Source organism: Schistocerca piceifrons, chromosome 3 (assembly GCF_021461385.2).
Source record: "Schistocerca piceifrons isolate TAMUIC-IGC-003096 chromosome 3, iqSchPice1.1, whole genome shotgun sequence".
NCBI lineage: Eukaryota > Metazoa > Arthropoda > Insecta > Orthoptera > Acrididae > Schistocerca > Schistocerca piceifrons.
Genome location: NC_060140.1, coordinates 238,193,708 through 238,220,080, shown reverse-complemented (window position 1 = coordinate 238,220,080; position 26,373 = coordinate 238,193,708). Strand labels below are relative to the sequence as shown.

Sequence of the window (26,373 nt, the reverse complement as noted above, 5' to 3'; positions counted from 1 at the left end):
AGGGTACTAGTCCTAAAGTACCTGTGGAAAGAAATAGTCATTCATCGTGCATCAGTCAATATGGCAACATGAAAAGTTTGGCTGAAATAATGAGTAAACTTATATAAGAAGCAAATCAAAAATGTAAACCTGTGGGGAAGAAAACACGTACAGAATTCCATTAACATCATACAATTTGCTGACAGAGGCAGTGCCTGACATATTCTCAACCTGGGAAGATCTGTTAAAATGGATTAGTACAAACTTCGAAAATTCATGAGTTGCAAAACCACGATACATGGTTTTCCAAGGTGTCAGCCACATTACTATTACCTGAACGCTTACCATTTACTTCCATATGTACCACGCTGACTGTACTAAGCTGCTGAAGTATATAGATCTCTCACTCCTTAACAAGTTATGTAAGATGGTGGCAAAAAGCAAACATTTACAAGCACAAGGTGGGTCTGTAACAGTTAAGGTACATAGGATTACATCTACATCTACATCTACATCCATACTCCGCAAGCCACCTGACGGTGTGTGGCGGAGGGTACCTTGAGTACCTCTATCGGTTCTCCCTTCTATTCCATTCTCGTATTGTTCGTGAAAAGAAGGATTGTCGGTATGCCTTTGTGTGGGCTCTAATCTCTCTGATTTTATCCTCATGGTCTCTTCGCGAGATATACGTAGGAGGGAGCAATATACTGCTTGACTCTTCGGTGAAGGTATGTTCTCGAAACTTTGACAAAAGCCCGTACCGAGCTACTGAGCGTCTCTCCTGCAGAGTCTTCCACTGGAGTTTATCTATCATCTCCGTAACGCTTTCGCGATTACTAAATGATCCTGTAACGAAGCGCGCTGCTCTCCGTTGGATCTTCTCTATATCTTCTATCAACCCTATCTGGTACGGATCCCACACTGCTGAGCAGTATTCAAGCAGTGGGCGAACAAGCGTACTGTAACCTACTTCCTTTGTTTTCGGATTGCATTTCCTTAGGATTCTTCCAATGAATCTCAGTCTGGCATCTGCTTTACCGACGATCAACATTATATGATCATTCCATTTTAAATCACTCCTAATGCGTACTCCCAGATAATTTATGGTATTAACTGCTTCCAGTTGCTGACTTGCTATTTTGTAGCTATATGATAAAGGATCTATCTTTCTGTGTATTCGCAGCACATTACACTTGTCTACATTGAGATTCAATTGCCATTCCCTGCACCATGCGTCAATTCGCTGCAGATCCTCCTGCATTTCAGTACAATTTTCCATTGTTACAACCTCTCGATACACCACAGCATCATCCGCAAAAAGCCTCAGTGAACTTCCGATGTCATCCACAAGGTCATTTATGTATATTGTGAATAGCAACGGTCCTATGACACTCCCCTGCGGCACACCTGAAATCACTCTTACTTCGGAAGACTTCTCTCCATTGAGAATGACATGCTGCGTCCTGTTATCTAGGAACTCCTCAATCCAATCACACAATTGGTCTGATAGTCCATATGCTCTTACTTTGTTCATTAAACGACTGTGGGGAACTGTATCGAACGCCTTGCGGAAGTTAAGAAACACGGCATCTACCTGTGAACCCGTATCTATGGCCCTCTGAGTCTCGTGGACGAATAGCGCGAGCTGGGTTTCACATGACCGTCTTTTTCGAAACCCATGCTGATTCCTACAGAGTAGATTTCTAGTCTCCAGAAAAGTCGTTATACTCGAACACAATACGTGTTCCAAAATTCTACAACTGATCGACGTTAGAGATATAGGTCTATAGTTCTGCACATCTGCTCGACGTCCCTTCTTGAAAACGGGGATGACTTGTGCCCTTTTCCAATCCTTTGGAACGCTACGCTCTTCTAGAGACCTACGGTACACCACTGCAAGAAGGGGGGCAAGTTCCTTCGCGTACTCTGTGTAAAATCGAACTGGTATCCCATCAGGTCCAGAGGCCTTTCCTCTTTTGAGCGATTTTAATTGTTTCTCTATCCCTCTGTCATCTATTTCGATATCTACCATTTTGTCATCTGTGCGACAATCTAGAGAAGGAACTACAGTGCAATCTTCCTCTGTGAAACAACTTTGGAAAAAGACATTTAGTATTTCTGCCTTTAGTCTGTCATCCTCTGTTTCAGTACCATTTTGGTCACAGAGTGTCTGGACATTTTGTTTTGATTCACCTACCGCTTTGACATAAGACCAAAATTTCTTAGGATTTTCTGCCAAGTCAGTACATAGAACTTTACTTTCGAATTCATTGAACGCCTCTCGCATAGCCCTCCTCACACTACATTTCGCTTCGCGTAATTTTTGTTTGTCTGCAAGGCTTTGGCTATGTTTATGTTTGATGTGAAGTTCCCTTTGCTTCCGCAGCAGTTTTCTAACTCGGTTGTTGTACCACGGTGGCTCTTTTCCATCTCTTACGATCTTGCTTGGCACATACTCATCTAACGCATTATGTACGACGGTTTTGAACTTTGTCCACTGATCCTCAACACTATCTGTACTTGAGACAAAACTTTTGTGTTGAGCCAACAGGTACTCTGAAATCTGCTTTTTGTCACTTTTCCTAAACAGAAAAATCTTCCTACCCTTTTTAATATTCCTATTTACGGCTGAAATCATCGATGCCGTAACCGCTTTATGATCGGTGATTCCCTGTTCTGCGTTAACTTTTTCAAATAGTTCGGGTCTGTTTGTCACCAGAAGGTCTAATATGTTATCGCCACGAGTCGGTTCTCTGTTTAACTGCTCAAGGTAGTTTTCAGATAAAGCATTTAAAAAAATTTCACTGGATTCTTTGTCCCTGCCACCCGTTATGAACGTCTGAGTCTCCCAGTCTATATCCGGCAAATTAAAATCTCCACCCAGAACTATAACATGGTGGGAAATCTACTCGAAATATTTTCCAAATTATCCATCAGGTGCCCAGCCACAACAGCTGCTGAGCCAGGGGGCCTATAGAGACATCCAATTACCATGTCTGAGCCTGCTTTAACCGTGACCTTCACCCAAATCATTTCACATTTCGGATCTCCGTCAATTTCCTTCGATACTATTGCACTTCTTATCGCTATAAACACGCCTCCCCCTTCACTGTCCAACCTGTCTCTGCGGTATACATTCCAATCTGAGTTTAGGATTTCATTATTATTTACATCTGGTTTCAGCCAACTTTCTGTCCCTAGTACTATATGGGCGTTGTGATCGTTTATTAATGAGAGCAGTTCTGGGATCTTTCTGTAGACGCTCCTGCAGTTTACTATTAGCACATTAATATTGTTATTCCCTGTTGCATTTTGCCTACTCCTACCTTGCTGCGTCTCAGGAGGCGTCTTGTCGGGCCTAGGGAGGGGATTCTCTAACCTAAAAAAAACCCCATGTGCACTCCACACGTACTCCGCTACCCCTGTAGCCGCTTCCGGCGTGTAGTGCACGCCTGACCTATTCAGGGGGACCCTACATTTCTCCACCCGATAGCGGAGGTCGAGAAATTTGCACCTCAGATCTCCGCAGAATCGTCTGAGCCTCTGGTTCAAGCCTTCCACTCGGCTCCAAACCAGAGGACCGCGATCGGTTCTGGGAACGATACTACAAATAGTTAGCTCTGATTTCACCCCGCGAGCGAGGCTTTCCGCCTTCACCAATTCCGCCAACCGCCTGTACGAACTGAGGATGACCTCTGAACCCAGACGGCAGGAGTCATTGGTGCCGATATGAGCAACAATTTGCAGTCGGGTGCACCCAGTGCTCTCTATCGCCGCCGGCAGAGCCTCCTCCACATCTGGGATGAGACCCCCCGGCAAGCAGACAGAGTGAACGCTGGACTTCTTCCCCGACCTTTCCGCTATTTTCCTAAGGGGCTCCTTCACCCGCCGCCCGGTACACGCGAAGATGTCTCGACAGCAGGACAGTGGGTGAAGCATGTAAAAGCTGGGGTGTACCATGCGACGCACCAGACTCCCCACTGCCGCTACACTCCGAGGCAGCAGCCTGAAGACGGCTGACCGCGGCCATCAACACGCTCAGCTGTTCGCGAACAGTGGCCAGCTCCTCCTGCGTCCGTACACAGCAGTCACACATCCTATCCATCCTAAGGATTACAATGTGTTAGTGGTAAAAAAAAAAAACAAAAAACAAAAAAAGACCTTCAAGACTAAGGTTCACCGTAAACATCAAAGAAAACATGAGCCTTACTCTATAATACAACTGACATTTGTAATAGGTAATAACCAAACTGTACTCCAGAATGTATCCCTAAATGTAAGACAAATAAAGCATAGTATGACCTACATACAGCATTCTTGAAAAGACAAAGCATGAGTATGGAAAATGATATGACACAAATTAGGTGTAGTAATATCATTTGTGCGAGTATGTTGTCTGTAAAGCTGTGTATGTGTTTCTTATTTCATCAGTACACATGAGAAAATCATAGCTTCCACAAGAACAAATAGTCAAGATAATGCTGTAGATTATTACTAGGCAAGATAAAAATGTCATGGTATATAGTAGTAATTAGACCGGATATGTACATTACTGTAGTCTGTTGTGTAGCTCTCATAGAGTAAAGAAAAAAAATTACTAAATATATCCACAGTTGCATAAAAAAAAACTCCAAAAAAGTGTGAACTGCATATTGTACAAAAGAAACTTTAGTTTAGTAACAAATAGCTGTAGAACAGTTACTATTGTCAACCTGCCACGACTGATCCAAACTCATCTTTTATACTTATAAATCAGAAATGTGATCATGTGAAAAAAAATCGACTTCAAGAAAAACGGGGTCCCTAAGCCCTAAACATTACCTCAATATTATTCATTGTCATCATTTCATCAGTAACTTCACATAATACGTCGTCATATATGTAAGCCACATAAATCATAATCATACATCTCATTACATGTCATCGCCAAATCACAAATATACAATAAACTTCGTAAAACAACTCATCTGAAATTACCAAAATAACATTCCCTGTTCTCTCGACATCAATTGTCTCCCAAACGAAAAACACTCCATAGCCATAAGTATAAAACATTCAATACTGTACGAAAAATACTTGCAATCACAATAGATCCTAAGAAAAGGAAATTGTAGATATGAGCCAATATTCCTTCTGACAGTAGACAAAAAATGTATGAAAGCAACAGGGTATGGATAGCATCAGATAAATGGTAAAAAATTCTCCTGAATAACAGCATTGTAAATCGAAATATAAGTGCAAAATCAATGTTATGAGATTAAATAGACAGACTGTAGTGATATCAGACCAGTAGTAATCCATATCACAGAGTCGTCATCTTTGTGCTCATAGAATGTGTCAGCTGAATGAAATTCTATGGTGTACCAGTCGATATTTCTGTTTGAAGAAAGGAAATGCAGGCGGTTAATGTCTTGTTCCTCTCTAGGGAGGCTCTAATCAAAATTTAAAGAAATCGTACTGTCGTCGTTTTGTAACGTAATGCAAGAATTGTTAAAATCCAGCAGTGCTTCATGTCTATTTAAGAAATCGTTGCCCAGAATGACTTCAGTTGTTAATAATGGAACGATAAGGAAGTTGGCGAAAAATGTGTGACTTCGCGTGGAAAACTGTGAGTGAGTTTGAGATTCGACTTCAACGCTTTTATCAGGTACAGCACCATTTATTTTGATTTTATTGTGAGGTAACATCGGACAAGAATCATCAGAATTGCAGCGGATGAATGCTGCGTCACTCATGACAGTAATGGGAGAACGAGAACCCAGAACTTCTTTTAATACGTGTTTGCCAACTTGAATGGTATTAACAGGAAGATAAAAATGTTTCAGAGGATGTTCACATTCACGTAACAGTAAATTCCTGATGTATTTTAAGCGGATCGTATGCTCTATAGTATGTGCAGAATGCGAAGTACCCTGTGTTGGCGCGCCTTCGGCTAGTCACTGTTGCGTAGCGTCTGTACTGTTAGGCGCTATTGTGGCTGATCCCGGCGGAGGTTCGAGTCCTCCCTCGGGCGTGGGTGTGTGTGTTTGTCCTTAGGATAATTTAGGTTAAGTAGTGTGTAAGCTTAGGGACTGATGACCTTAGCAGTTACGTCCCATAAGATTTCACACACATTTGAACATTTTTTTCTGTTAGGTGCATTGGCAGATGCGACTTCAGTGACTTGAAAAGTGCACTGACGTTCTGAATGGTTTTGATTACCTTACTGCGGATGAAAATGTAAATCTGGTTCATTTAAGCATAAAGACTGGCTGTTTTTAAAGTACCCTTTATTCCTGTAATTATGATTAATATTTCTATTTCCATGTTTATTCCCATTGTGACCTTGAAAATGCTGGGCATTGGCATACGAGTTTTGCTGGTACGGCTGCTGTCTGTTGCTACGGAAATTGTTCCTGTGGACAAAATTATTGCCAGAATTGTTTTGCGAAAATGATTGCTGCTGTGACAGGTGTTGCGGCAAAGGCTGACATGTGTTGTCCTGCATTAGCATATTGCTGACTAGACTTTTGAAAATTGTGATTCAGTTGTTGGTAGCCATTAGGAAGACTTTGGTTCTGCTGAAAATGTCGTTGCTCATTACCATTTAAGTTCTGATTCTTGTTGCCAAAATTTTTGTTACGTCTTTCGTTCCCAAAATAGTCATCCTTGTTACGATTGAAAAACGTACCAAAATGACCACCATTGTGTTTGTAGTGAAAATTACGAGTGTTTTTAGAAAATTTGTTATTACTCTTTTGCTGAGAAAATGACTGATGAATTTCAAGTAATTGTAAAACGTCACGAAACGCATGTATGTTAGATGTTTGTTGACTTCTTCTTAACGCACTTTTCAGATTTCCTGGAAGTTTTGAAATGCAGAGGCGAATCAAACGTAACGGGGTGGATGGCTCAGTTAAATGGTGGTTTTATTGTACCATGTATTCAAAGTATTGAGTTAATGTCTCAAATTGGAGTTGTTGAAATTTGGTAAATTAACTAATCTGTCTTTTACTGCACGCTGTGTCGTCTCAGATCAGTATGCTGCGAGGAAAATGCTTTGGAATTCCTCAACAGAAAAATACTGGCGTGCAACGGGTCGCATTCTCGTCGACGGTTCCCCCTCCAAAAAGCTGCAAATAAATTCTAATTTATGAGACGCAGTCCAGTTTGGCGGCAAAGAAAAGGTGAATTGCTGAATCTAGTCCAAGGAATGTAGACAATTAGAACCATTACCAAACACTTTGTATTTCCTGACACATAAAAAATGCTTGCAGTCGAATCCATCGGTTCTAAAATTATCAAAAGAATGCTGTCAGTCGAAAAAGGTGCGAGAGTTGTCATGTGTTGTAAAAAGTCTATTTCTCTGGCCGGTTTAGTCAGCTGAGGTTGCGGAGAATGTTCTATATTCTGATCGGTACAATGAGTGGCAAAATTATGTGAGTAGTCCTTGGAATCGTTCTGATAGAAAGGCGAGCATTAATTTTATTAAGTTCCTATTTGATTTGGCAATTAATTTTCGTTGGTCCCTCTCGAAAGTTTTCAAGTGAGTGATATTCTTCAGGGTCAGTGAAGTGTACTGGCTGTGTGCCTTCAGACTGATTGTCGTGGTTTAATTTTAATTGCCCTACTGTGTCGGCGAGTTCAACATATTCCGCGTTGAGACTGTCGTATTGCTCGTGGATTTTTAGTAGTATCAGCTTTAAGGGCCTGTAACTGTACAGCATAACTACGCGTTTTCTTTGGCACAGTAGCAACAATTTCACTTATTACGGACTTTCTAATTTTAGCAATAAGTAGGGCTGTGTTTTGTCGTTGAGTTTCAGAAATGGTGTTAAGTAGTTCATCAACGGCTACTTCTCTGTCTGAAACACACTGCTTAAGGTTGTCATGAACTATAGTTAGTTCGCTTAAAAGAAATGTGACATTCGTTACCTACGTTGAAACATTGTTTATACGGTCTGTTAAATTTTAGTGGCTGTCTTTTAATTCGTCACAGAGCGCTTTCTGATTGTCACGGAATGCGTTATAGATTTTTTATGTTCTTTGAATTTGTGATTAAGCGGTTCCAAATGAATAGCCCGAGCATCAAAACGTTCTGCAAGAGATTCATGATTTTTGGAACATTTGTCATTAAGTTCTTGAAAATGCTTTGTAAGGGATTCGTTACTGTTTTTAAGTTCGTCAGAACAAGTGGAGTGTTCATCAAAACGTTTCGTAATTGTATTGTTTTTTTTCTTTAAGTTCTTCAGCAAAACGAGTGGATTGTTCCACAAAAGGTTTATTATTTTCGTCAGACAATGTCTCAATAGCTTCCAACAGGCGTTCAAAATCCGGCTGAGGAAAAAAGAAGTGAATTGTTGGTTGTCAGAGAACGCTGTTACGTAACAGAATTGTCGGAAAAGTCGAGGCTGGGTGTCGGATTTTGTCAGAGGGAGTGAATCTTCCATATTTATTTGTGTGCAATTACTATACACAGATAGTAAAATATTAATATTACCACAAACATTATTATTAGAATGCGGAGTCACGCCAGGATCAAGAGTGTCTACAATGTTCGTGCATTGACTATCTGGGTGCAAAGACACAGCGTCTTGCATTACCACCTCAGAAATATGGCTAGTATGAACTAGCAACAGAATGACCAGCAAAGGTATTGCTGCTGTCGGTTGCATTTTGCAAATCAGATTTTTGCGAATTCATAGTAGTGCGCGCTTTACTCACAAACATACTACGTGGTATGGTAATATAAGGCAAATTCGAGAACAATAGATGCCAAATTTGACGAAAGATGTACAATGTTAATAGACGAATTCGCGTTGCGCCATAATTATAAGAGTAAGTAAGACAGAGCAGTACACAATTTCTGTCTGTTTCTCAAAATATTCTTACGTCGCCCGTACTGTACAAGGATATCGCTAAGTGAAAGATGTCTTTAGATAACAAAAGTATGACTGACGTACTCTGCTTCGAATTATAAGAGCTGTGCGGAAGTAATAACGAATAGTAATGAAAGACTGAACTGGTGCAATGAGAAGGGAAGCCATTAATACTGGTAAAGTGAATAATCTGACTGCAAGAATTTTGAACAGTATGAACTGTCTGAATAATGAATTTTGACATAAAACCTACGATAATCAGTTTTGCAAAAGTGATCACAGATCCCAGAAAAATCTAACTGTCTCTAAATGACATAAGTTATACCTGATTGAATAAAAAAAAATTAAAACATTTAGTCTTTATCTCTATTCTGTGCAAATCTGGATAACGCGTTGCAGTACTGCTCTGTCTTGCACGCTGCTATACTAAAGCTGCAAATTACTCTATCTGCACCGAGACACTCGTGAGGTGCAATGAGTTCTCTGTTAGTTGCAAATCGAAGTATTTTCCGAACACACTTAGTTCCTTTTCTACTTTTGAAAAAACCATGATCAGTTAGTAATTTTAAGATTAAGGTAGGTGTAAAATGGCACTGCAATAATAAGAGTGACTTCAAAAAATTACCTTATAATTCCTCTTCACGTAAATAAAAGATTCCATTACACTTCCTCCTTCTCAGATCAGTTACTATTACATATTCATCTTGATTAAGCAGATCGATAAATTGAGACTTTGGATTTGGAACATAACATTACAACTACTTCCTCACTTTAACACAGCAAACCACTATCTGCTACTGCGCCTACGCGCACACCAAAGATGATAAGCTAACCCTGCGATACAGCGTACAACATCGCTGCTCGCTCACATGTAACAGCTCGAGAGCAAAGATATGACGTTATTGTACAATCGATTAATACTCAAATGACACCTATCGACATGGAAGATAAATAAATGATTACTATTTCAGTAAAAAAGTTGGATGTTTTGTTGAAGGGAAAGAGCATTTAAATTGAGCAACTCAATAAAGCTTTGGTCCACCTCTGGCCCTTATACAAGTAGTTATTGGGCTTGGCATTGATTAATATATATTTCGCATGTCCTGTTGAGGGAGCAATTAAATTGAGCAGCTCAGTAAAGCTTTGGTCCACCTTCGGCCCTTATGCAAGCAGTTATTGGGCTTGGCATTGATTGATATATATTTTGCATGCCATGTTGAGGGATATCGAGACAAATTCTGTCCAACTGGCGCGTTATGTTGTCCAGATCCCGAGATGGTAGTGAGTCAAAAAAATGGTTCAAATGGCTCTGAGCACTATGGGACTTAACTACTGAGGTCATCAGTCCCCTAGAACTTAGAACTACTTAAACCTAACTAACCTAAGGACATCACACACATCCATGCCCGAGGCAGGATTCGAACCTGCGACTGTAGCGGTCACGCGATTCCAAACTGACGCGCTTAGAACCGCATGGCCACACCGGCCGGCGGTAGTGAGTCCTACCGGCTCCAAGCGTTCTCAGTTGGGGAGGGATCTGGCAACGTTGCTGGCCAAAGTATGGTTTGGCAAGCACGAAGACAAGTAGTGGAAGCTCTCGCCGTGTGTGGGCGAGCATTATCGTGCTGAAATATTAGCCCAGAATGGCTTGCCGTGAAGAGCAGCATAACAGGGCGTATAATATCGTAGATGTACCGCTGTGCTGTAAGGGTGCCGCGGACGACAACCAATGGTGTCCTTCTAGGAAATGAAATGGCACCCCAAACCATGACTCCTGGCAGTCGGGTAGTACGACGGTGGTATGACAGTCAGGAAATATCCCACTGCTGTCCAGGGCATCACCAGACACGTCTTCATTGTTCATTGGGGGTCAGTTCGAAGCGGGACTCATCACTGAAAACAATTCTACTCCAGTCAGTGAGATTCCAGGCCAAAGACGTTTCTGGAGACGTGCCTGTCACCTTCTATACTGCCTGACGACCAGGAGTTAGCGCCTGAAGTGCCATTTCTTTCCATAACAGGTCCTTTGGTTGCTATCCGCGGCAACGTTACAGCATGGCGATGCGTTGGACGATATTCAACGCCCGCTTTTGTTGCCTTTTATAGCAAGCCAACCTCGGCGAGAGTTTTTATTGCTTGTCTTCGTGTTTGCCAAACACTACCTTCGCCAGCAAGGCCACCCAATCTGTATCTAATTGAGAACATTTGGAGCATTATGGACAGGGGCCTCCAGACATCTCGGGATATTGATTCTCTAACGCGAAAACTGGACAGAATTTGGCACGATATTCCCCAGGAGGACATGCAATAACTCTGTCAACCAATGCCAAGCCGAATAACTGCTTACATAAGTCCCAGAGGTGGACCAACGAGGACCCATTTGTGAAGCTCTTTCTCTTGAATTAATCATCCAATTATTCTGAAATTGTAATAATTTGTTTGTCTGTACATGTGCATAACATCAACCGATTTGCCTCCCATTTGGATGATTCCTTCGTGGTGCGTAGGGTCACTTTTGAACTTCATGAAAAGATAACAATTAAACTATAAGTAGCTTCATTCTGACAGTAATACTCGCACTTAAGAAACATTTATGTGAAACGATTAAACTATGTTAGTACTGCATTGTTTGCAAAGAGTGGAAACTGTATGTTCAGTTGTTATGTGAATTTGTGGATATGGGAAGTCTTTCTAAAGAAAGTAGGGTTGCAGATTAACTTCATCAGTTAGTTTAGATGTTGTTTTATTTGAAACCTTCTGAAATGTTATTGGAGCTAATCAGTATTAGAGGTAAAATATAATTCTTTAGTTTTCCTGATGGAATTTTGAAACCTTCCCGTCTCCTCTATATCTCTTTTGTTACGAAACCTTCCCTTCTACAATAATCTATGAAACACGATTTCTGTCTCTTGCCTAATAATAACAAATGAAATTTGCCCTTTGAAATTTTTTCTCTTTCTCAGTCTTCGCATACAAATTTAATTGCTGCTTATTAAAAGTGATTTTCGGATTATTTCGACGAAACATAGAATGTGTCGTTATCTGCAATAACCCAAAACTGTTCCTTACCTTTTTTACTGTTACTGGCTCAGCCTCTCGCTTCAGACCTGCTACCACCTCGCTTCACATCTCGCTTACTGCTGACTTCCTACGAACGCTAAAGTGCGGTCTCCCCTGCCAACAATGCTTTCTGGTGCAGACAATCCCTGCTACGATTACAAAATGTATCAATGCGCGGTCTTTCGCGCTCATTTCTTAAAATGTATCCATACGCGGTCTCTCCCGCCCCGTTTAAAATTACATCAATTTGCGGTCTCTCTTGCCAACAATACTTTCGTGCAGACATTCCCTGCTACCACAATTATTTCCAACATGACAAATATTAATTACTCCTACTTAATCCTATTAATAAAATATAAACAACTTTCATAAATTGTGGTTTGACAATAGACAATAGAAATATACACGTCTTAAAATTTATTCATATTTGGTTTTGACTGACGACTTCATTCTTCTCCACAGGGAGACAGTGGTGGACCACTCGTGTGTAATGGTACACTTGCCGGAGTCGTCAGCTTTGGAGTCAGCTGCGGTTGGCCAGGCTTCCCTGGCGTGTACACCGACGTGTCCAAGTACGTCGACTTCCTCAACTATTCGCTGACCAGAGCCGGCGCCGCGTCAGTGACGTCACCAGGCTACCAGACGCTGACCGTCATTGGCTCCATCGTAGCCACGTGGGCAGCGTGGGGAGCGGCCAGCCGGGTCTAACTCTGCTGCCAGTTTTACTGTGAATTGCTACCCGACAGGATGGTCTCCGAAGCAAGAAAACTGTGGCTCTTATAAGTGGATGTCTTGTGTAGGTTTAATGCTCACGTCAGTAAAAGGGAATGCGATTTTCTGCTGTTAATGTACTGTATTACATCTAATGTTATATAGTATGCTGGTACGAGTGAAACTGCCTTAACCCATAGACGACACATATTGCGCATGACATCCTTATATTGAAACCAGCATCTCGATCAGCTGACTGGAGTACTGTTCAGTTTCTCTTGAGTTTAGTGTTTTCAGTAAGGGTTTCTTTATTACAATTGTGCGCCGAAAGATATGTGCAAGCGGCTAATACAGGCTGTACATAAATGTTTACCTTGCTATCGAAACAATGTAACTCTTTATTGAATATAATAAATGAAACGTGCGTTACACCACATATGGCTCTACTCATTAAGTTTTGAACCTTACATGAACATTTAAAACTGATAATACACTTCAACATTTAAATCACTGCAACGTCTACACCTCTGCTAACACCCAAAATATCAATCCGGTATTCAATCTCTCGCCATACATTCTGCAACATGTCTGATGTGACTGTGCTAATGGTATCTCTGATGCGTTGCTGCTGTTATAATGTCAGGAACTGCTGTTGTGTACACAGTATCTTTCATATGCTCCCAAAGAAAGAAATCCAAGAGGGCAATGCCAGGTGATTTTGGGTGTTATGTAAGTGACCCGTCTCTGCCAGTACAGCTGTTGAGGAAGGTTTCATTAAGAAAACTGTGGACTTCCAGAGACCAAAGAGGGGGAAAGATGACAGTGCCTTGCATATCCAGTAGCTGGGGAACGACATAATTCATCAACATGTCTAAGTAAACATACATACTTACATTGCTTTGAAGGAAGTAAAATGGGCCAATCACTCGATCACACATTAAGCCACATCACACCTTAGCCTTGGGACTGTCCAGAATGTGTTCTCGTACGACATGAGGATTTTCTGATCCCCAGATCCGGACATTATGGCTGTTAACTGAGCCACAAACATGAAATGTAGCCTTATCGGAAAAACACACATGCTTCTAGAAATCATTGTCCTCATCCAGACAGTTCAATATGACCACTGAAAATTGTTCACGTTTTGGGCGATGATATGGTTGGAATACCCGAACAATTTGGACCTTGTACACATACAGTTTAAGAAGTTTGCAAACCATTTAATGCACTGTACCCTTTGCCACATGACGATCCCACGAAGCTTGTCTTACCGATTTCGGTGGCGACCTCGTGAAAGCGGTTTGAATCGCCTGCACGAAGCGGACGGTCTGCCGCTGCTTGTCCGTTTCTGAACTGACACCGTTGCTAAAATAGTTCCCATCCATGTTGTTTCTCCTAGCTCCACAACACATTGAGCTTTCTCCTGTGTGTGTGTGTGTGTGTGTGTGTGTGTGTGTGTGTGTTTGTGGGGGGGGGGGGGGGAGGGGGGGTGGGTTAGTTCCCATTCATGTTTCTCCTAGCCACACAACACATTGAGCTTTCTTGTGTGTGTGTGTGGGGGGGGGGGGGACGATTTTTACGATATAGCTCACACAGCGCTCCTTGTAGCGAAAGTGTTAAATTAGACACAGCTATACAGAAAAAAAAAATAGCCGGCCGAGGTGGCCGAGCGGTTCTAGGCGCTACAGTCTGGAACCGCGCGACCGCTACGGTCTTGAAAGTTGGTACTGTGGACTAAAACTTGATGAATAAAGAAGATTTCGAGAAAACAGAGAGTTAATATCAAAATCACTATAAGAGTTTTCTCTTTAACCAGCTTCTCTAATATACGAGGGTTACGCAAAAAGTAATGCACCGCATTTTTTTTCTCAGCCGAAAACAATGCTACGAATACGAGACGTTACGTATGTATTATTTGATTGAGCACGCCAAGTTTCCGTCACTTCCGACAGATAGCGTAGCTGCAGGACAGTTTCAAAATGGGGTCTGTAGGTGACGTACGTTACACAGAATGTGCCATCATTGAATTTGTCACCCCAAAGAGAGAAACTGTAGCCGGCCGGTGTGGCCTTGCGGTTCTAGGAGCTTCAGTCTGGAACCGCGTGACCGCTACGGTCGCAGGTTCGAATCCTGCCTCGGGCATGGATGTGTGTGATGTCCTTAGGTTAGTTAGGTTTAAGTAGTTCTAAGTTCTAGGGGACTGATGATCATCGATGTTAAGTCCCATAGTGCTCAGAGTCATTTGAACTATTTTTGAACAAGAGAAACTGTGGTTAATATTCACAAACGCTTGTGCAAAGTCTATGGAGCAAATGCTGTCGACAGAAGTACAGTTAGTTACCGGGAACGAAGGGTGTGATCATCAGAAGGCGGTTCGCCGGAGCTCCACGATTTGCAGCTTTCGGGGAGACCATTCACGGCTGTCACATCTGACTTGTTGCAGCGAGCTGATGTTGTCATTCGCGAGGACAGACGCATTACGACTCAGCAGTTGGCGCTGCATCTGTCAATCAGCGAAGGAAGCGTGGGTGTTTTTATCCGCACTCTTGGATATTGAAAAGTGTGTGCAACATGGGTCCCGCGGTGTCTAACGGTGGATCACAAATCGCACAGAAAAAAACATTTGTCTTGATTTGTTGCAACTTTTTCAAGCTGAGGGAGAGGCCTGATTGTCCCGGATTGTGACAGTTGATGAAACCCGGGTTCACCATTTTGAGCCAGAACCAAAACGACAGTCGATGGAATGGCTCCATTCCCACTTCCCACAGAAGAAAAAATTTAAAGCAATTGCTTCTTCCGGTAAGGTCATGATCACCGTGTTCAGGGACTGTGAAATTGTGATTCTCATTGATGTATCATTAATTCAGAAACATATGTCAACACAATAACAAAACCCGAGATGCGCTTCTGCTGACATCGGCGCCACAGCAACCCAGGAGGTGTTCTGATGCAACACGGTGACGCTCAGCCTCACACAAGTCTAAGGACTGCTGAACACGTCGCAAAACAAGGTTGGACAGATTTACCCTATCCACTCTACAAGCCTGACCAAGCGCCCTCTGACTTCTTCTTGTTTGGATCATTAAGGGATGCCATTCATGGAAGACGTTTTGAGGACTATGATGAGGTGATTCACACAGTGAACCACCATGACAAGGATTGTTACCGACGCGGAATACACGCCCTTGTTTCGCGCTGGAGGAAGGCCATAGAACGGGATGGAGATTACGGGGAAAAGTAGGGTGTGTAGATAAAATACAATTCTTTCGTGTATGTGATTCTCATTATGTTCAATAAAGAATTGTTGCAGAAAAAAATACGATGAATTACTTTCTGGGCAACCCTCGTGTTATACTTCTTTTCTGGATATTGTTTCGGTATCTCTTCTGGATTAAGCAAAAGTAATAAAACAAAAACGCTTAATTTGTGTAAAGACCGGATATTATGGTTAGAAGTGAATGTTATTGTTTGTAAAAGCGTAATAAAAATATCGCACGAAACCTTGAGGACTCGTCAGAAAACCAAATGCTTCCAACCAAACTGATAATTCATCTTCTGCTACTTTGGAAGTGACGAGTTAAATGATCCACGGTGAAGCGAAAGCAGGGATTCACTGTAACACTGCAGTTCTGTCGTTTGTGAAAAAAAGAGAAACACCATAGAGTTCCAAACTGTTTGTTTCACTTTCTCCTGGCAAAATGTAAAATCGATAGCCGCCGCATTAACGTTAAGCATTTCGGAGAAATAAGGTTAATTGTGCTGTCAAATGCGTAGTATTAATAGACCATAAAAGCAAACATGGTCCGTAGTAGGCTGTAGCGTTGTTGTTGTTGTTGTGGTCTTCAGTCCTGAGACTGGTTTGATGCAGCTCTCCATGCTGTGCAAGCTTTTTCATCTCCCAGTACCTACTGCAACCTACATCCTTCTGAATCTGCTTAGTGTATTCATCTCTTGGTCTCCCTCTACGATTTTTACCCTCCACGCTGCCCTCCAATACTAAATTGGTGATCCCTTGATGCCTCAGAACATGTCCTACCAACCGATCCCTTCTTCTGGTCAAGTTGTGCCACAAACATCTCTTCTCCCCAATCCTATTCAATACTTCCTCATTAGTTATGTGATCTACCCATCTAATCTTCTGCATTCTTCTGTAGCACCACATTTCGAAAGCTTCTATTCTCTTCTTGTCCAAACTATTTATCGTCCATGTTTCACTTCCATACATGGCTACACTCCATACGAATACTTTCAGAAATGACTTCCTGACACTTAAATCAATACTGGATGTTAACAAATTTCTCTTCTTCAGAAACGCTTTCCTTGCCATTGCCAGCCTACATTTTATATCCTCTCTACTTCGACCATCATCAGTTATTTTGCTCCCCTAATAGCAAAACTCCTTTACTACTTTAAGTGCCTCATTTCCTAATCTAATTCTTTCAGCATCACCCGACTTAATTAGACCACATTCCATTATCTTTGTTTTGCTTTTGTTGATGTTCATCTTATATCCTCCTTTCAAGACACTGTCCATTCCATTCAACTGCTCTTCCAAGTCCTTTGCCGTATCTGACAGAATTACAATGTCATCGGCGAACCTCAAAGTTTTTATTTCTTCTCCATGAATTTTAATACCTACTCCGAATTTTTCTTTTGTTTCCTTTACTGCTTGCTCAATATACAGATTGAACAACATCGGGGAGAGGCTACAACCCTGTCTTACTCCCTTCCCAACCACTGCTTCCCTTTCATGTCCCTCGACTCTTATAACTGCTATCTGGTTTCTGTACAAATTGTAAATAGCCTTTCGCTCCCTGTATTTTACCCCTGCCACCTTTAGAATTTGAAAGAGAGTATTCCAGTCAACATTGTCAAAAGCTTTCTCTAAGTCTACAAATACTAGAAACGTAGGTTTGCCTTTCCTTAATCTTTCTTCTAAGATAAGTCGTAAGGTCAGTATTGCCTCACGTGTTCCAGTGTTTCTACGGAATCCAAACTGATCTTCCCCGAGGTTGGCTTCTACTAGTTTTTCCATTCGTCTGTAAAGAATTCGTGTTAGTATTTTGCAGCTGTGACTTATTAAGCTGATAGTTCGGTAATTTTCACATCTGTCAACACCTGCTTTCTTTGGGATTGGAATTATTATATTCTTCTTGAAGTCTGAGGGTATTTCGCCCGTTTCATACATCTTGCTCACCAGATGGTAGAGTTTTGTCAGGACTGGCTCTCCCACGGCCGTCAGCAGTTCCAATGGAATATTGTCTACTCCGGGGGCCTTGTTTCGACTCAGGTCTTTCAGTGCTCTGTCAAACTCTTCACGCAGTATCTTATCTCCCATTTCATCTTCATCTACATCCTCTTCCATTTCCATAATATTGTCCTCAAGTACATCGCCCTTGTATAGACCCTCTATATACTCCTTCCACCTTTCTGCTTTCCTTTCTTTGCTTAGAACTGGGTTTCCATCTGAGCTCTTGATATTCATGCAAGTCGTTCTCTTATCTCCAAAGGTCTCTTTAATTTTCCTGTAGGCGGTATCTATCTTACCCCTAGTGAGATAGGCCTCTACATCCTTACATTTGTCCTCTAGCCATCCCTGCTTAGCCATTTTGCACTTCCTGTCGATCTCATTTTTGAGACGTTTGTATTCCTTTTTGCCTGTTTCACTTACTGCATTTTTATATTTTCTCCTTTCATCAATTAAATTCAATATTTCTTCTGTTACCCAAGGATTTCTACTAGCCCTCGTCTTTTTACCTACTTGATCCTCTGCTGCCTTCACTACTTCATCCCTCAAAGCTACCCATTCTTCTTCTACTGTATTTCTTTCCCCCATTCCAGTCAATTGCTCCCTTATGCTCTCCCTGAATCTCTGTACAACCTCTGGTTCTTTTAGTTTATCCAGGTCCCATCTCCTTAAATTCCCACCTTTTTGCAGTTTCTTCAGTTTTAATCTACAAGTCATAACCAATAGATTGTGGTCAGAGTCCACATCTGCCCCTGGAAATGTCTTACAATTTAAAACCTGATTCCTAAATCTCTGTCTTACCATTATATAATCTATCTGATACCTTTTAGTATCTCCAGGGTTCTTCCATGTATACAACCTTCTTTCATGATTCTTAAACCAAGTGTTAGTTATGATTATGTTGTGCTCTGTGCAAAATTCTACCAGGCGGCTTCCTCTTTCATTTCTGTCCCCCAGTCCATATTCACCTACTATGTTTCCTTCTCTCCCTTTTCCTACACTCGAATTCCAGTCACCCATGACTATTAAATTTTCGTCTCCCTTCACAATCTGAATAATTTCTTTTATTTCATCATACATTTCTTCAATTTCTTCGTCATCTGCAGAGCTAGTTGGCATATAAACTTGTACTACTGTAGTAGGTGTGGGCTTCGTATCTATCTTGGCCACAATAATGCGTTCACTATGCTGTTTGTAGTAGCTTACCCGCATTCCTATTTTCCTATTCATTATTAAACCTACTCCTGCATTACCCCTATTTGATTTTGTGTTTATAACCCTGTAGTCACCTGACCAGAAGTCTTGTTCCTCCTGCCACCGAACTTTACTAATTCCCACTATATCTAACTTCAACCTATCCATTTCCCTTTTTAAATTTTCTAGCCTACCTGCCCGATTAAGGGATCTAACATTCCACGCTCCGATCCGTAGAACGCCAGTTTTCTTTCTCCTGATAACGACATCCTCTTGAGTAGTCCCCGCCCGGAGATCCGAATGGGGGACTATTTTACCTCCGGAATATTTTACCCAAGAGGACGCCATCATCATGTAATCATACAGTAAAGCTGCATGCCCTCGGGAAAAATTACGGCTGTAGTTTCCCCTTGCTTTCAGCCGTTCGCAGTCCCAGCACAGCAAGGCCGTTTTGGTTATTGTTACAAGGCCAGATCAGTCAATCATCCAGACTGTTGCCCTTGCAACTACTGAAAAGGCTGCTGCCCCTCTTCAGGAACCACACGTTTGTCTGGCCTCTCAACAGATACCCCTCCGTTGTGGTTGCACCTACGGTACGGCTATCTGTATCGCTGAGGCACGCAAGCCTCCCCACCAACGGCAAGGTCCATGGTTCATGGGGGGGAGCGTAAAAGTGTTTTATTTAAATCGCGCGATTAGTGAATTTCGACCATAAGTAATTTTCAAGCAAATGTTTGATATTACATATTATATACTGCAATTGTCAGAGTCTTTTCCTTTGCACGTGTAAAACCAAAAATGATATTCCATAATTACACTAGGAATAAACGATATCAGAAACGTTACAGCCTCGTGTCAAATATTGGTAACAGTACTATCAGATACAGTACCTATATGCGACGTGAGGTTGCAATGTTTTTGATGTGGATTTATTCCTAATGTAATTATGGAATATGGCGTCTAGTTTTATCTGTAAAGCAAAAGAATCTGATAACTGCGGTAGATAATATTGCGCAGTGGAAATCAAAGGTACTCTTGAATTAAACAGGAAGAAGTTCCTAGTGACACTCACTTAATTACTTAAAACTACTAACTGAAATCACAATGTGCCAATATTGTTAGCAGCTACTGTGGAAATTCAAGGTACTTTTGAATTAACCAGAAAGAATGTTCATAGTGACATCCATTTAATTCAATGAAACCACATATTGAAACCTATATTCGTACATGCAAATATTATCAAAAGCTGACTCTTAGGATAAGCTGTTACTCCATAGCAACCAGCAGCCTATAAAGGGACAAGAGAATGTTACATACTCGTTTCCGAGAACAGCTGATCCAGTACTTTAAAACCAAAAACACATAAGACTCTTCATACCATAAATTCCGAAGCCGCATTTCCCCCGCCCGAGTTTACATTAATAAACTGCCAGAGGTGAGTCTGCTGTAAAATAACCAACAACAACTTTGCCACATATTAGTAAAACATCTATTAACGAATGATTACAGCTACATACATTAGAGTCCAATATAACAGACTGTGATTTACTCAACGTATCTTTAACTGATGAGGCGGTGCATCCGGTAGTAGTCCCTAATCATGTCTCTAAGTGAGAATATGTAAGCGACTGTTGATATTCTGCACGTCAATCGGGGGAAGCAGGCTTCGAGGTTTAATGGTCTCGAAAAGTTGGCTGGTTATGCTTTCTCGCGAGTCTCTTATTAAATTAACTTGCCTTTTGATAAAAAGTGCAGAGGCTTTATCCGTTATATCAGTTAATCCTAGCATACCATTTTTAGGATCTAATGTGGCTACTTTAGAAGGTACTCTGAACACTTCACCTCTCCACAAAAAGCTGGTGACTTTGGACATTATTCTCCTCGCTATCATTCTCGGTAATGGAAACAGCTGGGCAGTATAATAAGCTTTAGCAAGGATGCATGGGTTGATATAATGTGTTCTTTGAACTTGGTTCATATATCGAGTTAAATTCTCTATAATGACTCCTCGCACTTCATCTGCTGCAACTTTCCAATTTAAAGTCGTCATTTTCATGGGACATGCTGTCAGGGTGATCCCAAGTGTTTTATGTTGTCGGACTAATTTTGCCCACTCGACGTTGATATTATCAAAACCTCTGAGATTTAACATCTTACTTGTTTTTTCGTTTGCATTGGCTCCAGATGCTCTACAGTACGAATCAATCAATGTTGCTAGCGTGGTTACCTCGTCATTATTCCTTGTAATGATCCCTATATCGTCAGCATAGGCTCTTATAACTGTTTTATTTCCTAATAATGTTAAGCCTTTTAATCTAGCATGAACATGTCGGAGGAAAGGTTCCAGCGAAATGGCGAAGAGCGACATGGACAGAGGACTTCCTTGAGGAACACCTCGTTGTATTTGCATTGGCCTGGATCGTTGACAATTCACTGGTATTTTAGCATTTATTCCAGTTGTTATGTTCTTAATCAACTGTATGACACTATCGTTGAAACCTATTTTCTTCAATGTCTATAGAAGATATTCATGATTTACTACATCGAACGCTTTATGAAAATCTAAAAATAATAAAGCACACTTTATGTTTGTTACAGAAGTTATTGCAATGATATCCCTGATTTCTGGTAGATTTTGAAAAATGGTTCTGCCTTGCGCGCAGTTCTGATGTTGACTTATAATTTTATCTGTAAGGCAAGAAATTCTCTTGTTTACTATTCTACCTATTAATTTATAATTAGAATTCAGAAGTGAAATTGGACGAAAATTATTTAAATCTTTGATTCCATTATTTTTTGGTACCAGAACAATTTTGCTCTCTTTAAACTTAGTCGGAATCATTTTACCCTGAACAACCTCATTCACAATGTCCGTGATTTTCGCACCTACTGTTGGCCAGTAACGGATGTAAAACTCTGCTGACAGACCATCCGGTCCTAGGGATTTGTTTGGTGGTGAGGCGCACAGAGTCTCATACACGTCTTCTTCACTGACAACCTCGAGAAAATTTTCGTTGTCATCTTCTGTCAGCTGCGAGGCTAGTATGTCAAGGAATTCTTCCAAGGAAGCATCACTACTTTGATGTACAGAACATAGCTCGCAATAATAGTGATAAATTTCATCCATGATACCCTGCTCCGTTCTGAGAATCGTACAGTGTTTTGTTCGAATTTCATCAATAAAAGTCCTTCTCCTGTTTTTCGTATGCTTCACTAAATGATATAGGGACGTAGTTTCATCTTCTGACACCGAATTTGCCTTCGATTTTATTTTCAACCCTTCCATTTGACTTCTCTTAATATTAAGTAACTTGGCTTTGACTTTTTTGATGTTTGCTATTCGAAGTCAGGCACCTGCTGAGACTTGATCATATAGATCTCTCAAAACGGAATAGTAATATTCTATAGTGCATTTCATTTCTCTTGCGCTCTGGGCACTGTATTGAATAAGAACCTTCCTCAACTTTGGCTTTGCCATTTTAACCCACCAGTCAATAGCAGTGGCATATCTACTACGAGAACGCAGGCGTATTGCCCACGTTTCTTTAATCAGGCCTTCTAAATCATGATTTACTAACAAGGAAGTGTTCAAATTCCACTGATTCTTGAATCGGCGAACCGGCTGTCTTGTTAGATTTATGTAAGCTAAGACACTTGAATGGTCTGAAAAGTACGTAGGAATGGTTTCTACTTTTGTCACGGAAGTTTCAAGATTTTTAGAAATGTATAATCTATCAATCCTGCTACGCGATGTTGCCGTGACATAAGTGAACTCAACAATGGAGGGGTATTTGATTTCCCATATATCCTTTAATTCTAAACCACTAACTAGTTGTTTTAGTCCACTTGAGAAATTAAAATTAGGTACTAATCTTTCGATTTAAAACGCAATTAAAATCACCTCCAAGTAATAACTGTCTTGGAGTTTTCCTTAACAAGTATATCAGATCATCTTTGAAGAAACATGCCCTGTCAGCTCGGTGAGAACTTCCTGAAGGGGCGTACAAGTTGATGATAGTCATATCATAGATATTTAGTCCTATTCCCCTTCCGGATTCCAGCCGTTCCACCTCGCTTACTGGCCGGTCGGAGTGGCCGTGCGGTTCTAGGCGCTACAGTCTGGAACCGAGCGACCGCTACGGTCGCAGGTTCGAATCCTGCCTCGGGAATGGATGTGTGTGATGTCCTTAGGTTAGTTAGGTTTAATTAGTTCTAAGTTCTTGGCGACTGATGACCTCAGAAGTTAAGTCGCATAGTGCTCAGAGCCATTAAACCTTTTTGAACCTCGCTTACTGTAATCCCTTCCCTCACCAAAACCGCTGTTCCAACACTTGTTTCGGGAGACACGTTTATGTAAGTGACAAAACCGAGAATTACTAAATCCGAAATTAGAACTTCTTGTAATAGGGCAATATCAGTCGCGGATTCGTACAAAAATTCCTTAAGGGCCGATAACTTCAAACCGCTCGTAATTTTATTTATGTTTATAGTGGTGACAGAACAAGATTGCGTCATTGTGCTGTCACTACGTAGTTGTTTTGATGAACTAATTTAGTTTCCTGTGGTTCAGGGTTCAGTTAAGCTGTAACACTTTTCTCGGAAGGCTGAACTTGGAATAACACTTCAATCAATTTATTAATTACTGTCACGATTTTTTCTACTTCTGATGTTTTCTCTTGTACCGCAAGCAGACTGATTTCCTGGTGAACTTTCTGATTTTTCCTCCAGTGATTCGTGTAGGACCGTTTTGGACCGAACATTCTTTGGGCTTGGGTCGCCCCTATCGGATTTTCCCTTTCCTTGGTTACGAGCTACATTCTCATTTGGCTGCGTCGGTATTTTACTTCTCGGCTTATCTGGAGCAGCAGCAGACGCTTTCGCAATTTCGGTTGCCGGCGCCTGCCCTGAGGTGTTGACCGTGATTTCAGTTTGGCCACCACTTCCTCGTTCTTTATTAATTTCACTCACTTCCTGATCGAGGGAAACAAATGGAGACTACAGTTTTGCAACCTCTTCCTGAATTTGTTTATTAACGGATAGCTGCTGATCTTTACAATCGTCTACTGCACCTGTTGTTTCTTGCAAATTAATGCTGATTACACCCCTCTCATTTTCTGCTACCGTATGTGTATTATCTTTCTGTTCATCAGTTTCCATTCGCATTTGTTCCTCTGCCTACTCATGGCACTGTTTTTGCTTGCGAAGTGAGGGAGTGGGACACGACAGCTCTTCCTCTGAACAACTATCAGTTGTCTCCAGAGGTCGTTTTTTCGGTTGCATTTCAGTTTCACGAGAAGTGGTAACAGAGTTTCCCTTTGTTGTTAACGGGGGAAATTGACTGTTATCGTGAAGGCAGACATCAGCTTGGCCCGCTGCGTTAACATCCTCAACCAGTTGATCCGGGCTATCCTTTGGCAACAGATCATTTAAGGTAAGGTTCTGACGCTGTATCAAACTACTTTTAAGAACAACAGTTCGCCGCGGATATTCCTGTCTGAAGTGGCCGGTTTCGTTACATATATGGCATGTAGCCTCCTGACCTGTGTAAACAATTTGTGCCTTATACCCACAAACAGTTTTGTGAGACGGAATATTCGTCTTAGCGTCCATGTCTACACAGCGGACCCCGTTGAAACACTGCAGTTTAAAGCGAGGCGACCATCTTTCATTTACGTCCCCGTAGTTTGAAAGAGCTTCCTTAATCTTATCATTTTCAATTTCAATGGGAAGATTCAAGACACAAACGGTTTTGTAATGAACGTCCGCTCTATAGATGAAAACCTTACTTTTGTAACCATTTCAATGCACAAAATCTACTTCATAGCACCACTTTCGCAACACTTTATCAACAGTCGCAGCACTGATTAACTTGACAAAAACACAGTATTTTTCCTGATCCAGTTGCCATGTATGGACGGTTTCAGAATTGAGACCAATCACCTGTGTAATCCAGTCATCTATTTCCAGGGATGTCGGCTGAACAGGACGGGATTCCTTGTCAAAAGCAAATACCAGAGTGTTCTTCCTGAGGTTTGTAGCCATGGTTAATCCAGCGACCCAATTTCGGTTAAACAACCGAAATTCCAATTAGCAGCAGCAAGACCAGAAACAGCTATCACATCACAAGAAATAGGAACGAACACGGAGGTTAACGGACGGACAGCACTCGGCGAAGCATAAGTACAGCGATGTAAACACGGAAGTGCAGTACAACAGTTAACAGCGGCCACTCGCTAGCGCCGCTGAAACGGAACTATTGCCACTGAACGACTGTCCCAAGCAACTGCTCTGTTGAGTGTCTTATAAGAAGGAAACCAGCGCTAAATATTGCCAAGAATAATTTTATTATGCTTTGGGTCATAGCTCATGACTGACAGTCGACAATCTAGTTACGATATACGGACCCATTTTCAGAAGTTCTACAGTTCCTTAGTTTTGAGTGGGTTCAATGATGTTGGTGGGAGCAGAGAAAAGAATGTCCTTAGTAGCACATATCGCCGCTCTAAATTGGTGAACTATAAATGCATCAACTTTTGCAAGGCTTCCACTATCAGCTTACAGACTTCCTATTGTTACTTACATGTCGTATTTGCGTTTTCGATTACTAAACAGCTAAGCTGTTTGAGGAAAAGGTAGGTAAAAACTTCATAGCTTCGGCTAAAGCTCCTATAACGAACGTATAGCTTCGTCTTACTACTAGTCTGTGACTTCATCTTACTCAGCCAACAACCGAGCGCTTTCGAACACGTGACCAGATCACGATATTTTACGATTTTTTGAGTTTTAATTACATAAAAATAAAAGATATTTTGTGAGAATATGGACTGTAAGTGCTATTTAAATATGATAATCGATCAGAATAACAATAATCCGAACCACATTTTTATCATAGGAAAATAGCCTATTCTTCTGTCTGCTCCTTCTCCATTCCTTCCAAATGCTCACTTTTCTTAGGTAATGTAGTTCTATCTATGACTTGTGGTTGTTCATTACGGGGACCCTTGTGCGCCAGTCCTACTCATCTGGAACATATAAATTCGCTTTCAACATCCCTTTCCTCAGATTCATTACATGACGCCATAATTATCCACATTCATGGGAACTATTCGCCTGTAATTCCCCTCCTGTGTGCGTACAATACTACGTTTTGCAAAACAGCGTAATGGATCCAAGACGTCATTATCTTCTAACGGTTAGACAACACACACTGTACCCGCAGTTAGACTTGACTTCACATTCATCCAAAGCGACTTTCCGGTGCTACTAGACACACAACCATGCAAACTGAACCTTAATGCTGATGTACGCAGTTCAATTGGTTTG

General features: G+C 41.3%; 1 protein-coding gene across 1 annotated transcript in view; it reads left to right on the top strand.

Annotated features, from left to right (window-relative positions):
* Positions 1-12,605, top strand: part of LOC124788542 (trypsin Tyr p 3.0101-like) — a 119,576-nt gene extending 106,971 nt beyond the window's left edge. Inside the window, exon 5 of the mRNA XM_047255812.1 lies at positions 12,360-12,605. Within this exon, the coding sequence (XP_047111768.1) occupies positions 12,360-12,605 (246 nt within the window). The remainder of the gene's footprint in view (positions 1-12,359) is intronic.
* Positions 12,606-26,373: the final 13,768 nt, after the last annotated feature.